Here is a 20,943-nt window from a genome sequence, read left to right on the forward strand (position 1 = left end):
GCTTCTTAATTAAAATCATCCCGTGTTAGTTTTAGAGCAATGGTTATAGATTATATCAAATGGTTTAAGCCTCTTATTTTATGGAGTGCCATCGAAACAATTCACTATTTATGCAGACTTGAAATTAATAAAATTTTTATAAAAATTTGCATACATCGAAAGTGATCTCTTAAAACCTATCATATCTGCATGCTTTGATCGTAAAGTGAAGGCGTTTGATTAGGCAATCTTTAGATGCCTATTCTAGCTAATAAACCAAGCAATTTTGGCTTTTTCTACTTAATATTTCACAAAAATTTAGCTAAAAGTTAGTATTCTGTTGAATTTGTCCAAAAATTTATTTGAAACTTGAATTTGTCATGTCAGCTGCTATTAATAGTAACCTTATTCTCTCAGCTGGTCAGCTAGCATCAACTCTTTCAGGTTCCCACGATACTCACATATTTGTCCTCAAGGAAGCTCTCAACGAGTCTTTTATCAAGGAAAAGCTCAATTATCCTATTAACATGAACCAGGCAGAGAATGGTAAGGTTCTGCTCAGAGGCTCTCCTCACTTACCGGAGAAGTCACTAATCCTGCATTGAATAGTTTACACAACTAGTGAAATTTCTAGCTACTTGTTTTGTCAGTCAACATTTGTTTTTAGTTCACAGAACACATATCTATCATCTACTTAAAGGTTCACTTTCATGAGTAACATATGAAAATATCGCTAGCATTATACAATTCCATATAAATATAAATAAGTAAAGTTGATCTCATTTGTCAGAACACAAGAATGAACTCTGTGTTGATCACCAATTCTAAAAACAATTAGCAAAGTATGCCAGTGAACTCAATCGTTTCTCTAAATTACAGCATCTCTTTTGATATGCATACACATACCGTGTTCACCATAGCTTGACAAGCTGTGAAATAGCGGATAACTTCTTATCTGATATAAACAAGATGATCATCAAATATTTACTGTTGGGGTTTAAAGTTGGACTTCAATTGTTAGCTTCCTCCCAAATATTAAATATTGCTCTTTCATCTTTCCAGTAACTTTAACCTGTGTTCAAGTTTGACACTCCAGATACAATTGCTGTTGATATTTGCGTACTGGAATGTGCAAAGAATTCAACTGACAAATTCTATATATTGTTTACAGTCAATAGCACTCGTTCAAAAACACTCGTTCATCGCTCTGCTTTTTGGCCTAGCTATTGCGGGTTGAGCATTGTTGGCAGCTCAATATTTTTGTCGTCAAAAGATACATAGCAACAAAATCATATTTTATTGATGCCATCAACCTGTTGCTGACTGAGAATTGTCAATATGAGATCTCAAGCTAAAATGTCTGAGCAAAGAACAATATATAAATTTTTACTATTTTACTAATATCCACTAAAACGGCACTTTTATTTTTTAATTTTAGAGTAAGTAAAGTATGTTTACAAGTGTTAAAAGTTTATGATTACAAGTTGTAGCTAATAGCAAGCATATTAAATAAGCTTATTATTAAATTCCTATGTTTATCTGAGTCCTGTTGTAAATGAACTTTTAATCTTACTATAGCATCTAAAACTGTAGTACAATTGATCATCTCTTTAAGTGCTTAACTTTAGCAATTTATTTAATATATTATTATATTATTTACTAGCTGCATTACCCATCTACAGGAACAGATTCACATACAGCAAAAGGTTTATTGAGAGTTGAATTTCATAGTGTAAAACAACTCCAAATATGCAGTCTACTGAAGTTGCTGCCCTGATCAGAGTATGCATATGCAGTCATACATGTCAATAATGTTGGGGAGAACAATGGAAATGTGCAAGTTGACCTTATTGGCGTTTCGTTGGCCGGCCTTTATTTTGATTAGAAAAAGCTTGTCAAGTTTTTATTGCGACTTTTGGCCAAATTAATCTGTCTATTTATGTATAATCCGATCAGATGGGTTAGTTTTAAGATATTGCAGTAACCTTTCAAAGACTTGGTAACATATTTAAATAGGTTTATATGTGTTTTCCCATGACCAAACAGAGCGAAGCGATTGGTTGAGAGATTTATGATAAATGCACATGTGCACACAACTCCCGAAAATTATTCATCAACAATGAGACGAACCCTTGTATCAAAATTTCATCAACAAATTTAACCATCGTTTTGTAGAGTCATTAAAGTATAATAACGATACAAAACACATACAAACCTATTTAAATATGTTACCAAGTCTTTGTAAACCGTCGTTATTATCTTAAAACTTACCCATCTAATCGGATTATACACAAATAGACAGATTTATTTGGACGAAAATCGTTAATAAAACTTGCCAAGCCTCACTTTTATAAAAGTTAAGACTGGAAATTGAAACGCCGAGTGACAAAGAATAGAACGACTAAATAGTGCGCATTTTACGAAAAAATAACGTGCACTTTTCACCAGTCTATAGCATTGTCGAATTGCCGAAGGTTTCGGTGATTAACGTAGGAGTACTGAAACCGTTTCATTTTTGCCGATTTCAAATTAAGTGACATTTCAGACACATTTGAGTACTTTGGTATTCTAACTGATGTCCAACGCAGTGTAAGTAAAGGAAATGACGTTGATATTTTTTCTAACGATTTTTATGAGATTACGATATTTAATTATAAGTTTGGATATTCTTCTTGATACTTCTTAATATTGTTAGCTATGACGTTTTGAAATGTAAACAAAATTGCGCATTGGTTTTCTATTATTACTGCATTACTATTACTAAGTTTGGATATTCTTTTTGATACTTCTTGATATTGTTAGCTATGACGTTTGGAAATGTAAACAAAATTGTTCATTGGTTTTCTGTTATTACTGTTACAGTATTACTATATTAATAATATTGGTTATTCTAATAATATCAGTGCATTTTACTTCTAATATTGGCCAATATCGCATTTCTCCTACTGCAGTGGGAGAGATATAAACATATAATCTTTTCCTTTCATTATTGCTGTTTGTTGTATATAATAACACCCACACCCAGTAAATTACAGCTACCATTGCAGTTATTCTATTGCACTGCAGTGTCATTTGACTGCTAATATTGCATTTCTCAACCATCAGTACCCTTTCTTTTTTCCAATATCACTTTGTTTGTGGGCTGTATGACAGGGGAATTTCTAGTGTATCATTATTGTACTTAAACAACTCTACACAAAAAGGGTTAAATTTGTTGAAAAGATTTTGGTACAAGGGTTTGGTTACGGCCGTTAACGGATAATTTTTCGAGAGTTGTGTGCACATATGCATTTATCATAAATCTCCCAAACAATCGCTTCGCTCGTGTTTGGTCGTGGGAAAACACATATAGACTTATTTAAATATGTTACCAAGTCTTTAAAAGGTTACTGCAATATCTTAAAACTAACCCATCTGATTGGATTATACATAAATAGACAGATTTATTTGGCCAAAAGTTGCGATAAAAACTTGACAAGCTTTTTCTAATCAAAATAAAGGCCGGCCAACGAAACGCCAATAAGGCCAACTTGCACATTTCCATTGTTCTCCCCAACATTGTAGGGCGATTGTAGGGGCGAGATATAAACATATAATCTTTTCCTTTCATTATTGCTGTTTGTTGTACATAATAACACCCAGTACATTACAGCTACCATTGTAGCTATTATTGCAGTGACTATTGCACTGCAGTGCCATTTGACTGCTAATATTGCATTTTTCAACCAGCAGTACTTTTTCTTTTTCCATTATCACTTTGGTCGTGGGCTGTATGACAGGGGAGTTTCTAGTTTATTATATTGTTATGTACCTAGTTGGCTAGGAATATGTTACACAGCTGCACATGTGGCTGTCATACGCTAAGAATCTTATAGCTTATACCAAGATAAGAAACGTTGTTAATACTTGTAGGTTTGATATACACCATGCGTTATCTTCTTGGGTTTAATGTAACAAATCCATGCAAGTCAGTCTACACATACCATCATCACTGTTCAAAAGTGCATGGAGGATGGGAAGACACTTATTCTATTTATAAACTCGGATGGAACAGTACACAGATACTCCTAGGAGAGGCTAAACCAGGACACCTATAGTCTCTTGGGGATTATACTTTATGTATTGTATGGCAGACTGTATCGTGTTTATTAACAAAAGTAAATATCATCACTATCATCATTATATGTTTTACTAGTTAGCTAATTATTGAGGTTAGTATTACCACAGGAAATGTGTTCCTATACATGTAGATTAGTAATCTACTAGCTAACATATCTCAATTTCTGAATTCAACTGAGAATATTGCCGCATGTAACTCCGGCAGCATAGCTATAGTCTGTAAAGCCAGGTTACCAATTACAGCGGACACCGTGCCTTCCATTTATCTTAGCGAGTGTAAATGAGCTGGTCTACTCGCTGTAGTATGAGCAAGGACATGAGTTGGTAGCCTTCCGTCTGACAAGGGTGAATAACTCTTTAAAGAAGCTCATGCTAAACAATCTTTTATTGTATTGTAGTGCATACTGAGATATCCTCCACTTATGGAGAGACTGATATGCTTCTGCGACAGCGAGCAAGTTGCGATGCTGACCAAATAATCTTAAAAGAATGGTTATACGAATATAATGCCTTGCCTGGCTATGCCAAGAAACTAAATATAATACAATGTTGCCTATTAACACAATTTTTATAAAGCTGTTAAACAGCTAGTATAGCCATATGCTCTGTTAATATGAGATTCTGAATTGTAATACAAACAACTTTTACTGATATTTGTTGTTAATTTACTTTCTTAAATGTTATCAATAAACAACTAAGAGAACAAGGAGGTCATGTGATCTGAAAATTATCCAATTACAGCTCATAAATAGAAGAGCATGAAAATGAGCACTGACAATTATAGAGTGCTCCAAGTTAGCGTGCATTACAGCTCCTATATATGAGTCCAACTACGAGTGCCACAAATAGAGCACCTGCAACTCTTGTCACTACCTAGTTCTATCATTCGCTTCACTATTTAGCAAGGGAACTTGCATCACGAGAATAATTGAATGTTTGCATAGGACTCTGCCACAGTAACAGAATCAATATAAATAGATAATGTAGATAATACCAGTAGATAATACCAGTAGATAATGTACAGAGTAGTAAACACACTTGTTGACATTATAAAATAGCTAAATCTTTTATACTGTATATTAGTGTTTCTGTTTTCATACCACCTATAATCTCTATTAGATTCAGTCTATGATGAGTTTATGATATATTATAACATTCTTTCAATACATATTTTAGCCTTTGGTTCAAATAAGCATACATGACGTATTGTAGAATGCAATACAATGTCTAGGAAATACAGTACAAAGGCTTGAAATACTTAGTACAAGGATAATGCCCGACGTTGCCCTGGTAATAAAAGTCTTTGCACAGAAGATATATTCTTATTTAAGATATAACAACAGTTATCATTCTAACTTTTACACTTCATATCATGAAAAAAATGTTTTGTGCAGTTTAAATAAATTAAGAGAAAAAATAAAACAACTTTAAAAATGTTTAAATGTAAATGTGAAATAGTTAGCAAGTAATCTATGTATATATTTTTCAAAGTTGGTATGTGTGCCGTTCCTGCTATAGCTATTAAAATTTTTGAATAAAGTATTTGAATCGTAGAAGATTTGATCTCCGACACTCCGATTCACCAGTCCGACACCTTACTAACTCAGCCACACAAGCTTGATTGATTCCTGGGGAATATATGTTTGTACATGGGAGCAAATACGCAACGGTTTTCCGTTACTACGCAGGGTGATGGCATAACGCCACGAGAAGCTGTTAACTGTTATTAGTAAGCTTGCTCAAATTATCCATTGACAACATGCCAGGCTAATAGCAAGTGGCAGGCAACTCTCATTACCTCTTACTGTTTATGAGATGATTTTAATACCCGGGCAACACCGGGTAGCACAGCTGGTGGCTAAATAAAGTCGGTTTTGCTACAATTACAATGAAAAATGATTAGGCAATGATACAATTAATACGAACTGAGAAAACAAAATAAAAGTATTTAATATGTTGAATTAATAATAACAATAATTAGTGCATAGAGATGTGTGTATGAAAATGGTTACTGTTGCAGCAGAAGCTACATGTATATATCAAAACTTTGGATGCGATGACACTGGTACCTCTCGATACTGGTACAAACGTAAAAATGAGATATCAGACTGTCTTTGCCTAGTACTTTGTTTGACCGAGTGGAGACAGAGTGTAGAACCTACTCGAGATAATACAATTGTCCACGTGAAAAGAATTTTGCCTTTACAGATTTGGCAACCAAACATTAGGAAAATAGAAAATAGGATTGTAACAGCACACTTGAAATTGAAAAGGCACATTCGACTAATACAAATTTAAAAATAGGAAATGGAGGCAAAAAATTAACTTTTGAAAAATTTCAAAAAGTAATAAAGGTGAAAAATAATATTAATTAATAGTCAAATGTGAAAATATTGTGAGTGCATTGATGAGAAGATACAGAGTACGTATTAAGAGCGATGGAATCGTAAGAGTTTTCGTAGACTGGTGGTTAAAGAATGGTTTTACAAACATGTGGTTACAATCTTCGTGAGTTCAAAACTGGCATGAAATGGATATTTCCTTACTAAATTTTAATAGCTATAGCTGGACATATCAAACAACACACACACACATACAGACACACAAACTTGGATATCTATGTATATAGTATAACAAAAGTAGGTGAAGTACGAAACAGAGCAAATAAAAAACAGAGTTTGAAAGTTATAATAGAGCTATTATTATGAGTTCTATAAGAATTGACTCCTTACTATAGCTAATCTGTATGTTTACATCTACTCCTTTGTAAGACATGCACTTACACAAGCTATTATTCACTGGATAGCAAATGAGTCAGCGGTAAGAATAAAGGAAAGTAACTACAGTATATACATGTATATGTAAGTTGATTGAGATTATCTCCCCTCGTTCTTTCTTATTCACAACTTATTTTTCTGATAGCATATGCAAATCTTTCTTTTTGATGAACGGAATTTCTAAAAGAGAAAAACCTATGCAGCTGAGGATGAGTAATGCTCCTGCCATATAAAACCCGAGGTCATAGCTTTTTGTCTCCTCATGCAAATACCCTACAGAGATGACAATTACATACAACTATAATTAGAATAAATTTGGCTGTTGTAAAAGTGTTACTTCAGTCTGCATCACTTGAGTACTACAGCGCCTGAGTCATACAGTACCTCAGTCATACAGCACCTGAGTCATACAGTACCTCAGTCATACAGCACCTCAGTCATACAATACCTCAGTCATACCGCACCTCAGTCATACAGCACCTCTGTCATACAGCACCTCAGCCATATGCAGCACCTCAATCATACAGCACCTCAGTCATACAGCACCTCAATCAAACAGCACCTCAGTCATACAGTACCTCAGTCATACAGTACCTCAGTCACGCAGCACCTCAGTCATACAGCACCTCAGTCATACATTACCTCAGTCATACAACACCTCAGTCATACAGCACCTCAGTCATACAGCACCTCAGTCATACAGCACCTCAGTCATACAGTACCTCAGTCATGCAGCACCTCAGTCATACAGCACCTCAACTGTACGAAGCCTAAAAGTCGCCAGGTATAGAGATTATACCTCAAATAGCCGGTGTACCAAGCACATCAGTAAGGGTCATACATTGAGTACAAGAGTATCCTAGACGTTTCAAAGCAGCAAGGCAATAATAATGTAATGAGGTAGCTCACGCTTGTTATGTGTGTTCTTTCCAATCCTGCACACCTTTCAGCTGTTTGGTAACAAAAGTTAGAATTTCCTCTGTCCTCAAAACAATCCCTTAATGTAGGCTGACAACTCCTTATTTGGTGGAGCCAACAGCAGCTGTTGTTCACCATTATTTTTTGGTCAGCCTTCTATGGTATTTTTGAACCCAGTCTGGTCGCTCATAATGTAATACATACACTAAAAGCATTGAAAAGCTTTGACCAATGGTTATGTTGCCCAAAGTTGGCAGTCAGAAACGTGTATTAATAAAGACTACTTTGTCATGGAGAGCACATGTGTCAGTTAGTCCATGTAAATGCTATCATTTCCACATGTTTAGCTGGTTTCATCTAAACTTCATACGCATAGACTCTGTACCTTCCACCAGGGCTCTAAAGGGAAGACTCTGTACCTTCCACCAGGGCTCTAAAGGGAAGACTCTGTACCTTCCACCAGGGCTCTAAAGGGAAGACTCTGTACCTTCCACCAGGTCTCTAAAGGGAAGACTCTGTACCTTCAACCAGGGCTCTAAAGGGAAGACTCTGTACCTTCCACCAGGGCTCTAAAGGGAAGACTCTGTACCTTCTACCAGGGCTCTAGAAATATTTAGTCGCACAAAGTCCATCCACCCACAGATCTATACTAATAGAGAATGCTCGCTGATCTTCTTACTGTTCATAAACAGACAGTTTTCAAATAGCACACTGGTTGCTTTCATTCACTGCTGGGCAAAGGTTATATTTTGGGCTAATGCTTGTAGAGTGCTGATTGGTTATCAGATTTTCCTTTAGTAGTAAAATTGCTGGCGATAAGCAAGTGTTGTTTCAAGACTGTCAAGTTGTTTGATCTGATAATCCTAGGGAACTCCACGCTTACTGTAAGTGGATAATAGACATTTAATCTCCAAATTAGTATAGAATGTAATTGTTGGTTTTAATGTAATAATGGCTGTAATTGTGGCTAGTGTTTGTACAAGTGCTAATTGGTAATCTGATTTTCCTTGAACAGTCAAATGCTGATGATGATCAAATCTATGAAGCTGGTTTGTTTGATCGGGGCTGTAGTTATCACTTCCGTTCTGTTTGCTTCATCCATCTTTAGACCTGAGACAGATATTCACAATAAAGGTAAGAACATATGACATAAAGTGGTACTAGGTATAGTAAATACCCTAGCTAAAAGTATAATCATAAATTTGTTATAAATAAAAACTAACTAAAAAGCAAAGGTACAGGTGTAGGTAGGGCTGTTAGGAACATAGATGATGTCATCAAGTCTACTGACTCTCACTATATCACTGTGACAGCAACTAACAAGCTACTAACACGATATATTAAAAGCTTGTATTCGTACCCTTAAGAACTGTGCTCTATCTTTAGAGTCATGTGATCCTTTTAGTATAACTCTCCACAAGATAGCAAACTCAGCCGTAAAATTATGTGTGTTCAAAGGCCTACTTAATGTTATAAAATATATCGTAGTCATAATTTATTCATATGGTATCCAGGATGTATTTTTATAGTTAGAATCTAAACATAGACAAAACTTTGTTTAATTACAAAACAATATAAAATTATATTTTATGCAAAGAATATTTATGCTTTTATTTAAAATACAAATGCAATATAATTTAACTGTATGACTTGCATTTATTTACTTTTCTGTATTGCGGATTCATCACATTCATGCTGTATACTTTTGTAAAACTTTGAAACACTTGGTGTCAACTTTAACTATGGTGAACTACATTGTTAGAATTGTTGTGCCGGTACGTATAAATAGGCCAAGGTCAGCGTGAAAGTTGAGCTTGTTTCTGTAAATATAATAAAAATGAATGCTAGCTATCAATAATAAAAAGGTTTACAATAAATTATTAAGTTTTACGGATTAGAATAGACAAAAACCTATATTTCCAATGGTTTTAGGCGATCTTGGCAGGTGGTCCCTCGACCCCGAATGAAGTCGCTAGTCACAAATTAAGAACCTTGCTCTAGATGAAGAAATCATTTTTGTAATCGGTTGTACTGCATCTAGAATAGTGTTTACTGGTTGCTAGGCAATCACTATCGCTTTATCATTACCAAGTTATTGACAGGACTTGAAAGTTCGGTTCCTTTTTTCGCTTTAGTGACAGCTTTGAAATCGCAGTTTTAGGTTGCCCTGATGTTAGGGAAATGATATATTATCCGCTAGCCAATCAGCTAATAAAATTCTATTTAATGTAAAGTGTCAAGTCAGTGCAAGTTCCCAAACTTAATTTGAATAACGAGAATTTCACAGTTAGCATTAAAACTATCGTTTGCACTCTTGCCGAACTTCGAAAATAAAACCTCAAATAGAGAAATCTCTATTATATGTACTAGTACCTTGATAGTCTAGTTTGCAGTCAGAGATCTCTAAATGTGCCGATAAAGCCCATATAACCCATAGCTACATAATTATTTAGAAATACCTAAAGGTAGTTGATTGGTACAGGTGTTAGAGTGTCGGTTTACTAGCTGAATATCATGAATTGGAGTCTCATTGAAAGCGATCTTTTATCCTGACCTCAAACCCTAGTTTTGGACAAACAGAGGGACAGACAGACACTACTGTTATCATAGTAAAAATAAATTTGTTCTGTTTTTATTGCGTTTTACATTTTGCTTTACTACATTTTGTTTTAAACATACACAATTGTTTTTGCAGCTTAGATTTTGCCGTGTAGAACAAATTAAAAGTTGATTTAAATTAACATTGAATATGTGTGCTCCCATAATCCCGATTGCCGTAACTATGAACCCAAAACTAAGTGCAAATGCTGAGGAAAAAGAGAGAGAATTTGGCAATACAACCTAACAATATCACAGTTACTGTATGGTTATGCGTTACATAACTGAACGGTTATGTAACGCCTCCTTCTGTTGTGAAAAAATATAGCGAAGGTTCTAACTGATGTAAAGATGGTAAAGTAAATTAATTTTTATTTATTGGTTAATAATTTATGCCATAGTAACTTCCTGATAATTAAACCATAAAACTCAAAAACTCAAAAGAGGCAAAAGTATATAATAATGCAGAATCAGGAACAATATTAATTAACGAAATAATACATTGTTTCGTAGTAATAAAAGGGTAACAACTTTAGTTTATAACAAACATTGACAAAACAAATTATATTAAGCATTGACTAAAACACATCTTTGTCACCTCTCCAGGAAAGTGTTAATAATAATGCTTTTATCTACAATGTATGTTAGACAGAGTAAAATGCTACAGATGTAAAGGGTAAGACCAGCAGCTTGAAAAGTGTAACCTCCCTGTGAGAGGACTTAAATGTAAATGATACTGAACCATTGTCTAGCTTTCTAAACTGTTTGATCACCAAGTAGTGATCAAACCATAACCAGGGTCATCTAAGTGTGCGTAGGCATCAAACTGCAACCGTGCTGGAACAAAAAAATAATTTGATGATTACTTCTGCAGGCTTCACTCTGCAAAAGGAGCAAATGTACAATAAATCGAGGATACTGTATGCACACCTTTATCCACATTCTAGCTGTCAACAGTTTCATCTCATGACCATGTATTTCAACAGTGAGTCTTGTACCTTCTATGACCTCTTCATATCCACAGATGACCTCTACGCTAACAAGATATGTATATATTACCATAGATCGGCTCTTGTAGTTGGAGTGTTTGTGGTTTTATTGATAGTGAGGAGGCAGAAGCAATATAGAAACTTTTCAGAAAAACAACTTGAAGAGCGAAACCGAGAGCTTTTGGAAGTGTTGCAGTCCAATCTAAATCATCCCTGCGTGAGAACAGTTCATTTATTTTATATCAACAAGGAAGATCTACAGGTACACTTTCTAGCTAATTCTGACTATTGGTACTACGCTAGCCTTTTTCCACGAATATTTGCATAGAGCAGTTCAACCTAATCAATAATATATTTTGTTATTTCTATGAACTTCTATAGAAGGAAGGGAGTTATTACTTTTATCAGATATGCTTATAGTCATGCTTTAATCTATTTCTTATAGACATTGTCAGGTATTTGCGCAAACTCAAATTACAGCATTTTAAGGAGGCCAACATTTTCTATACACATAACTTTCACTTACATTACCATTCAGTATTGGCAACAAGCAGAGCACTTTGAAAAGTTTCGGATAATCTCTGCTTGGTACATTAATGAAAATTTTGTTTCTTGTATTAAAATTTATGAACTCAAAGATTGGAGTTACAAATAAGTCTTCAAACAATTATTACATATGCGCAAAACTTTGGAACAAAAGTTACTACAAAGAATAAACGATGAAACTGTGGTCCAAGGTTGTGACATTAGCTGAAGAATGTAAGTCCAAGATGTACCACTTTTCAAAACAGTATAGGAAGTGCCACTAGTGTGAGAAATCGTATAGAGGGTGACCTTGACATTAGCTGCCTCGGCTAACAAGTTGGTGTAAAGGGAGCACTGAAGAATTAATAGATTAGCTAAACATGTTAAAAAGGGAATAAATTATTCTGCTTCTTTGCAAAGACCTGCTGAAGTTGTTTGATCGTGACAAAATTATGTGGAGTTGTCGGTTTCTAGAGCTTTTGTTTCTTTAGATTGTGATGGCAGCAAACCTGACAAACAGGGAGAAACTTCATCCAGTACAACAAGAGAGTCTGATAAGGATGGCAGATTACTTAATCTATGCCTCCAAAATTCTGATAAACAAACCCGCAATTGCCTTAAACGGAGATATAGGTACTTCATAGGGCACGTTAACTACTATGTTGGCTTGGAAAATACAGAGAGAATTTGGAGATTATTTTGGGTCAAACTATTTTCTTGCTACATAGCTATATCTAGCTTATATGAGGATAGCCTAAGATAGAAGCAGTTAGCCTAAAGCAAGTGATGTTGTAAGTAAATAACTTTCTTGTTGGGTTCACTCGAACAAAACTAAGGCTAGCCAAGGTTTATCCCACACAATCACACTCTTACAGGTGAACTAGCTGGATGCTCGGCATTGCCCGGGTAATGAAAAAGTCTGCACGAAAAGTTTATTTTTATTTAACATAATATGTTAAGTTATTTATGGCCATTTATAGCAAGAGTTACCATTCCAACTTGCAAACTACATACCATGAGAAAAGTGTTTTGTGTAGTTCAAATGAATTGAGGAAAAAATAAAACAACCGTAAAGGTTTTTAAACTTCTCAAACAACTGTAACTTTTAAATTTCTTATAAAGAAAAAAGTGTTTTGTTGAAATATATTAAAAGAAAAAATAAAACAGCTCTGAAGGTTTTTAAAGGCAACTGTGAAACAATTAGCAAGTAATGGCTAAATAAAGATGGTCTTGCTACTGCTACAATAAAAAATTATTTGGTATGAAATTACATGCTTTTTATTCGTTTCAGTGTTGTAGCAAAAATATTGTATAGAGTAGTATAGAAACCCATAGTAATTATCTAATGCAAACACTCCTGGTAAAAATCATAAAATATTTATACACAGTACATATTGTACATATTAAAAATTAGTAACAGAACCATATGTTCTGTTACTAACTAGTAACTATATAGTTACCTGCAGTAACTTTACTGTATTTAGTGGTTATGATCAGCAAGAAAATGTAACATTACGATGTACTACGCGCAGTACATACCGTGGGAGTTCTTACCTTTGAGACAGACGTATAGCATAAACATTAAGTTCAACTTAAATAAATTAAGCTTACTAAACTTACTAAGCTTACTAACATACGTACTTAAAGGTAAGTTTTAGATTTAGTTTCAGTGTAGCTAAAACTTAAAGGTGTTGTTTTAGTTTTTGTATGTATTTTAGGAAACTAAACTTCAACTTCAACATTGCACGGGTATTAAGAAACAGCTTATAAACAGTGTCAGGTAATGTAGTTACCATTGACTAATTTGAGTGAGCCAGGATCCGTTTTGCTACATTTACTAATAAGAACCGTGAAAGCAAGCTTAAGTGACGTTGCGCGTAACGCGGAGTCAGTATGTGTATTTTAACCCTGATAATGACTCATATCACCAAATGAATCCATCACACGCTGTGTAGCTTAATTGGTTAGTTTGTTAGCTTGTGAATAGGATGTTCCGAGATCAACTTTCTGCGACACAGAATTTTCATTGCTGGATTTCAATCGCCATTGCTGGACAAACACCGAACGACGACAGACGGCGACAAAGCCTGAAGTTTATATACATAAACTACTCAAGCTAAAGCTTTTTCAGCCAATTTGCAAAAGCTTGTACAGCGGTTCATCAATCAAACATTAGTAGAAACGGGTGAAAGAGGTCAAGAAAGCCCAAACAATCACTAAACACTCTTGATTATCCGTTGCACAACAAAAACTATGACTGTAGTTTTAGGAGAAGGATTGGACCTTATTGACACCAGGAAGATGTTAGATGAGAAACTTGTTTATAGCCTGACTAGATATGAAGGAAACCTGAACTGCTCGGCGAGACGACACATGTGCATCAATAACTATCCTGGTAAGAGAGCGTGGTATTCTGGTTCATTACCTACTGTTGTTACTGCTACCTGGTCATATGAGCTAACAATGCTTTTAACAATGCTGGCCAATAAAAACTAACAATACTTTGGCTATCTACTCTCGCTAACTAACGGTGTCAGGATCACCTCCTCTTCCCACGACCAAACACGAGCAAGGCGATTGTTTGAGAGCTTCATGATAAATGCATATGTGCACACAACTCCCGAAAATTATTCATGAACGGCCGTCGCAAACTCTTGTACCAAAATCTCTTCAAATCAACAAATTTAACCATTTTTATATGGAGTCGTTTAAGTATAATAATGATACAAAACACATATAAACCTATTTAAATATGTTACCAAGTCTTTGAAATTTGTAGACAATATCCTAAAACTAACACATTTGATCGGATTATACATAAATAGACAGATTAATTTGGCCTAAAATCGCTATTAAAACCATGACAAGCCTTTTTTTATCAAAATTAAGGCCGGCTAACGAAACGCCGATAAAGCCGTGCGACAGAGAGTAGAACCATAAGTCGTGCGCATTTCACAAGAAAAACATGGACATTTCACCAGTGTATGGCATGGTCCAATTGCCGAAGGTTCCTAATATCTTTCCGTTTTTAATATCTTGCAAAAATATATAATTATAAGAATAATTATTCAATTTTATAAAATTATTATAAGATTTAATTATGAGAATAATCATTCAAATTTATTTATCTGATGGTTTCTGTAATAAACGTAGACCATTTGAGGCGTAAACCGATTTACAGGTGCGAAATTGCGGTACACAGTTTATCAGCCTATGTTTTTTTGTCCAATTACCGAAGGTTTCATTAAATTATTTAGAACGTTAGCCAAAATTCTTTACATTTTATGTACAAGCTAGGGCCGAACTACAATACCCTTTATGACGAGAAGAACGTTGATGAGATTTCGGTACAAGGGTTTGCGACGGCCGTTCATGAATAATTTTCGTTGGTTTTGTGCACATATGCATTTATCATAAAGCTCTCAAACAATCGCTTCGCTCGTGTTTGGTCGTGGGATTAACAGTGCCTAAATTACCTTCTCTTGTTAACTAACTGCACCTCAATTACCTTCTCTTGATTGTTCTAACAGTGCCAGAATTATCTCCTCTTATTTGCTCTAACAGTGCCAGAGTTACCTCGCCTTGTTAACTGACTGTACCATAGTTACCTCTTCTTGTTAACTAGCAGTGCCTGAATTATCGCCTTTTGTTAACTAAAAGTGCCAGAACTACTTCTTCTTGTTTACTAACAGTGCCAGAATTACCTCCTCTTGTTCACTAGTAACGCCAGAATTACCTTCTCTTTTTATCTAACAGTATTCAGATATTAAGTTTTATTTGCATATGTAGCATGTTTGTCGAAGATTTATCAAAACCTCTATTGATATTTAAAGGTTATCTGACGGCATTTCATAATTAAAACTAGCTGCAACAATACATAGCATTCTTTTGTTTTTTAGCAGTAAAATTGATATGAATAAACGCACCGATTTTAAAAACATAAAAAAATTTTGAGAGAAACTCCAGCTCTGACATAATGAAAACATTTTTAGTACAACATAGACGTATGAGCTACAAAAAATCTCTAAGTCAATGTTGGCTAGCCAATGTACAGTTGTGAGACAATTAGCCTATGATGGCCGTTGTATTTAATGCTCTCTACATTCAGTGCTGCACTGGTTGTATGCTTTCACCACTTGACATTACACAGAATCACAAACAACTCTTGAAGAGACTTATCAACGTGAGCCCCTAGTTTGAGTTTCTTATTTTCCAAAACTTGGTTCCTTAATTACAATCGTCCCTCATTAGTCTTAGAGCAATGGTTATAAAATTATATCAATTGGTTTAAACCTCTTATTATATGGAGTGCCATAGTAAGAATTTCACTATTTACACAAACCTAAAATTAAGAAAACTTTTGTAAAAATTTACAAATGTCGAAAGTGATTTTTTAATACCTATCATATCTGCATGCGCTGATCGCAAAGTGAAGGCGTTTGATCAGGCAATCTTTAGATGCCTATTCTTGCTAATAAACCAAGCAATTTTGGCTTTTACTACTTGATATTTCACAAAAATGTGGCGAAAAATTAGTACTCAGTTAAAACTGTCTAAAAATGTAATTGAAACTTGAATTTGTCATGTCAGCCACTATTAATAGTGACCTTATTCTCTCAGCTGGTCAGCTAACATCAACTCTTTCAGGTTCCCATGATACTCACATATTTGTCCTCAAGGAAGCTCTCAATGAGTCTTTTATCAAGGAAAAACTCAATTATCCAATCAACATGAACCAGGCAGAGAATGGTAAGGTTCTGCTCAAAGGCTCTCCTCACCTACCGGAGAAGTCACTAATCCTGCATTGAATAGTTTACACAATTAGTAAAATTTCTAGCCACTTTTTTTGTCAGTCAACATTTGTTTTTAGTTAACAGAACACATACTTATCATCTACTTGAAGGATCACTTTCATGAGTAACATATGAGAATATCGCTAGCATTATACAATTCTATATATATATAAATAAGTAAAGTTGATCTCATCTGTCAGAACACAAGAATGAACTCTGTGTTGATCACTAATCCTGAAAAACAATTAGCAAAGTGTGCCAGTGAATTCAATCGTTTCTTTAAATTACAGCATATCTTCTGATATATACACATACCGTGTTCACCATAGCTTGACAAGCTGTGCAATAAGTAACATATGAGACTATCGCTAGCATTATACAATCTACTACATAAATGGCAAAAAAAATCTGTCTATATATTTGTGTGCATGCGTGTTTATCTACCTTATAGAGCAGTCTTTCCTTATTTCGTCATACGAATTTCGGTCGTACGAAGCGAACTGAATTAATATGAGTGGTAAATACTTTGCTTTCAGACTCTTAACCGCAATTTTTTTCTGATGATTTGAGCCATGCGGCTTATATAAGGGTGCGGCTATTCTGTGATTTTTCTTTCACCGCTAGGGCGCATAAACCGAAATATCCGGTTAGTGCGCCTCTAGCGGTGAAAGAAAAAACGAAACAATGCCTATTGGTACTGTTCCATTAGGCACTAGGTTAAAAATCGTTGGTTAATACGGAAAAGTGCCCAAGGACACTGTTCCGTTTTAAACAGCAAAGTTCCTGCCGTGTTAAAAAGCACCGTCCTGAGTTCTGCGGCCTATACAAAGGTGCCTATACAGCTATACAAATGTACTACTCATTAAATAAATTAATGAGTAGTAATTTACATGTAATTAATCACTATGTTTCTATGATGCGCAGTACTTCGACGCAGCCCCCTCCGAAGTCGAGGGGATTGTACGTTTACATGCTGCGCAGTGGTTTTCAGCAAATTAGCCAGAGAAGAGAAATTGTATAAATCGAATCGCCGGATGGAGACATAGAATCGATCATGGATAGCGCACGTCAGAAACAGTCTTTTTATGCATCTGTTGTCATTATACTTTTATTTACAATACACATTCACAAGGTTTTACAAACCTTAAAACAATTTTTACCAAGTAATATATTTTAATAAGTATTTTTAAGTAATATATTATTTAAATGTTACTTTATGACTTGCCACCTATTTTTCAAAAAGCGTTGGCATCAATAACAAAGTCCAGGAAAGTAATCACCTCATCATCTTCATGGGTGCAGACCATAATTAAATTTAAGTGAAAGAAGATCGGAAAAATAGAAAAAAACAAGATAAGCGGGATAACTTTTGTACTAGTTTATGGCCCTCGATGAATCTGCCTCCACAGCAAGAGAGCTATGCGCAGCCACTGCGCAGTTGCCGTTTTCTTGCGGCAAATTTGCACTGGCTTTGCACTGATCAGTGCGCAGTGATTTCAGTGCGAAGACGCCGTTTCCATGATTTGGAGGGAGCGCAACTCCGAAGTACTGCGCATCATGGAAACTGAATATTTACTGCCAACGAGAAAGGTCACCGCGAATGTTTGTTTTTTCCGGCCACCTAAACAATTGTTTTCGCGTTTTACCTACTAAACTTCTACTTCAAAAAGGTAAGTACTTCTCATTCAATGTTGTATTGTCTATGAATTGCCACACTTCCACTACTTAAGAACGTTGGATTTGCCACTCTTCGTGATAGTAATCATGTTCATTTCTTTCAGCAGCTGAGTTACTTTTATTTTTAACTACTTAAGTAACTTACTATTACAGAACTTGCACGGGTACTCCGAGCGTTGCGATAGGCGATGGTGAGAAGAAAGAGAGCAGCTGGTATTGACTTACTGTCACCCTGCTTTTGCCATGACCAGCTGTACATCGGCTGCTCAAAAGTAGGCACAAGTCAAAAACTGTTTGTTCATACTTCCGACAGAAGAACAAAAAATTTTGTCTATCCGCAAGTGTTGCGTTGAACTAAAATTGTGTTATCATTATGTCATGCTTGCATTGAATTAACATTATGTTATTGTCATGTCATGCTATGTTCTTCATGTTCTGCTATACTAACATATTATCCACATGCAGAATTTTCTAACATATTTTTTAGTATACATATATATTTTCATGCATTCGTTTTCCTTATTGTATTTCATAAACAGGCTATCATGTTAGCGTTATGTTTTATTATTGTAAGGTGCCAATGCTGTATCTGCCTTGACATCATACTGTCTGTACTGTTATACATATAAATTTTATCGACACAACCGCATTACTGTTTGTATATACCATGTTAAAACACAGGCTATAGACAAAGAACTGGTAAGCCATGATTAGTGTTTTAAGCATGTAGAAGTCTCCATTTAATAAATGCTGGTGATGGCAAAATATTTTGTAGAATTTCTTAAAAGATGCAAATTTTTTCAATATTACCAGTTTGAAGAACTTCAGTTTGCCTAGCAATGTCAATTCCATTTTCAGTTCTCTGTACACAAATAGGACAACTCCGAGTGGTTTGAGACTGATGAATTGTAGACTAGCTGTAAAACATATTGCAGATTTCCATTGTTCTCCCCAACATTATTGACATGTATGACTGCATATGTGTATGCATAGTCTGATCAGGGCAAAAAATTTCAGTAAACTGCATATTTGGAGTTATTTTACTGTAGGAAAGACAACTCTCAATAAACCTCTTGCTGTATGTGAATCTGTTCTCGTGGACGGGTAATGCAGCTAGCGGTTTGGGTTTGGGGCCGGGGCATCACTCGGGGATGCGCGGGAGACCTTTTTACGCCCCGAGTGCAGCAAGAGTCTCCAGTCGTGGCGCTTCAGATGAATGAGTTGGCAAGTGCGAGGAGATTGATTGCGAAGCGATTGGTTGCAAGGCGATTGATTGCGAGGCGAGTGCAAGGCAATTGAGTGCAAGGCGATTGATTACAAGGTGAGTGCGAGGTGATTAATTGCGAGGCAATTGATAGCAAGGCAATTGATTGCGAGGGGAGTGCGAGCTAATTGATTGCAAGACGATTGATTGCGAGGGCTAGGAGATTGACTGCGGATGCGAGTGCAAAAGCACACTTGTCAACTGCTTGGCGGTTAAAGACTGGTCAGCCGAGTCAGGGACTCGGCGGCAAAAGTGCGCAATCGTCAACTACAAATATAGAAGGGTATGAACAGATGCATGAATCTAGACGCATGAATCTAAAAGATTTATTAGATTTTACATGCATCTAGCTGTAAAACACATTGCAGATTTTTATTGTTCTCCCCAACATTATTGACATGTATATGTGTATGCATACTCTGATCCCGGCAACAAATTCAGTAGACTGCATATTTGGGGTTGTTTTACAGTATGAAAGACAACTCTCAATAAACCTTACGCTGTACGTGAATCTGTTCCCGTAGACGGGTAATGCAGCTAGTTCTTTATAAATAAGTAAAGTTGATCTCATCTGTCAGAACAAAAGAATGAACTCTGTGTTGATCACCAATTCTAAAAAACAATTAGCAAAGTATGCCAGTGAATTCAATCGTTTCTCTAAATTACAGCATAGTTTCTGATATGTATACACATACCGTGTTCACCATAGCTTGACAAGCTGTGCAATGGTGGATAACTTCTTATCTGATATAAACAAGATGATCACCTAATATTTACTGTTGTGGTTTAATGTTGAACTTCAATTGTTAGCTTCCTCCCAAATATTAAATATTGCTCTTTCATCTTTCCAGTAACTTTAACCTGTGTTCAAGTTTGACACTCCAGATACAATTGTTGTTGATATTTGCATACTGGAATGTGCAAAGGATTCAACTGACAACTGTCTATATATTGTTTACAGCCAATAGCACTCGTTCAAAAACACTCGTTCATAGCTTTGCTTTTTGGCCTAGCTATTGCGGGTTGAGTATTGTTGGCAGCGCAATCTTTTCCTTGTCAAAAGATATAGGCCTATAGCAACAAAACCTATTTTATTGATGCCATCAACCTGTTGCTGACTGAGAATCGTCAATATGAGATTTATAGCTAAAAAGTCTGATCAAAATAAAATGTATAAATTTTTACTAATATCCCCTAAATCAGTACTTTTATTTTTTAAATTTAGAGTAAGTAAAGTATGTTTACAAATGTTAAAAGTATTGTTTATGTAGTTTTTTATAGAAATCATATCATGTTTACAGTTT

The 20,943-nt window shown here is 35.3% G+C and overlaps 1 protein-coding gene across 3 annotated transcripts in view; it reads left to right on the forward strand.

The window, feature by feature from the left end:
• The window catches only part of LOC137394765 (uncharacterized), a 37,704-nt gene that overhangs the window by 8,678 nt on the left and 8,083 nt on the right, over window positions 1–20,943 (forward strand). The window contains exons 6-8 of one of the 3 annotated variants that reach the window (XR_010978371.1): window positions 424–525; window positions 3,892–4,136; window positions 4,497–4,742. Coding sequence is in view for 1 of the 3 variants with exons in the window: in XM_068081527.1 (XP_067937628.1) it covers window positions 424–525; window positions 3,892–4,076 (287 nt within the window). In the remaining 2 variants the exon portion in view is untranslated. Of the gene's footprint in view, window positions 1–423; window positions 526–3,891; window positions 4,743–20,943 lie in introns of those variants that run through there. The other 2 variants (XR_010978370.1, XM_068081527.1) reach the window with 2 other exon arrangements.

This window comes from Watersipora subatra, chromosome 4 (assembly GCF_963576615.1).
Source record: "Watersipora subatra chromosome 4, tzWatSuba1.1, whole genome shotgun sequence".
In the NCBI taxonomy this organism is placed as follows: domain Eukaryota; kingdom Metazoa; phylum Bryozoa; class Gymnolaemata; order Cheilostomatida; family Watersiporidae; genus Watersipora; species Watersipora subatra.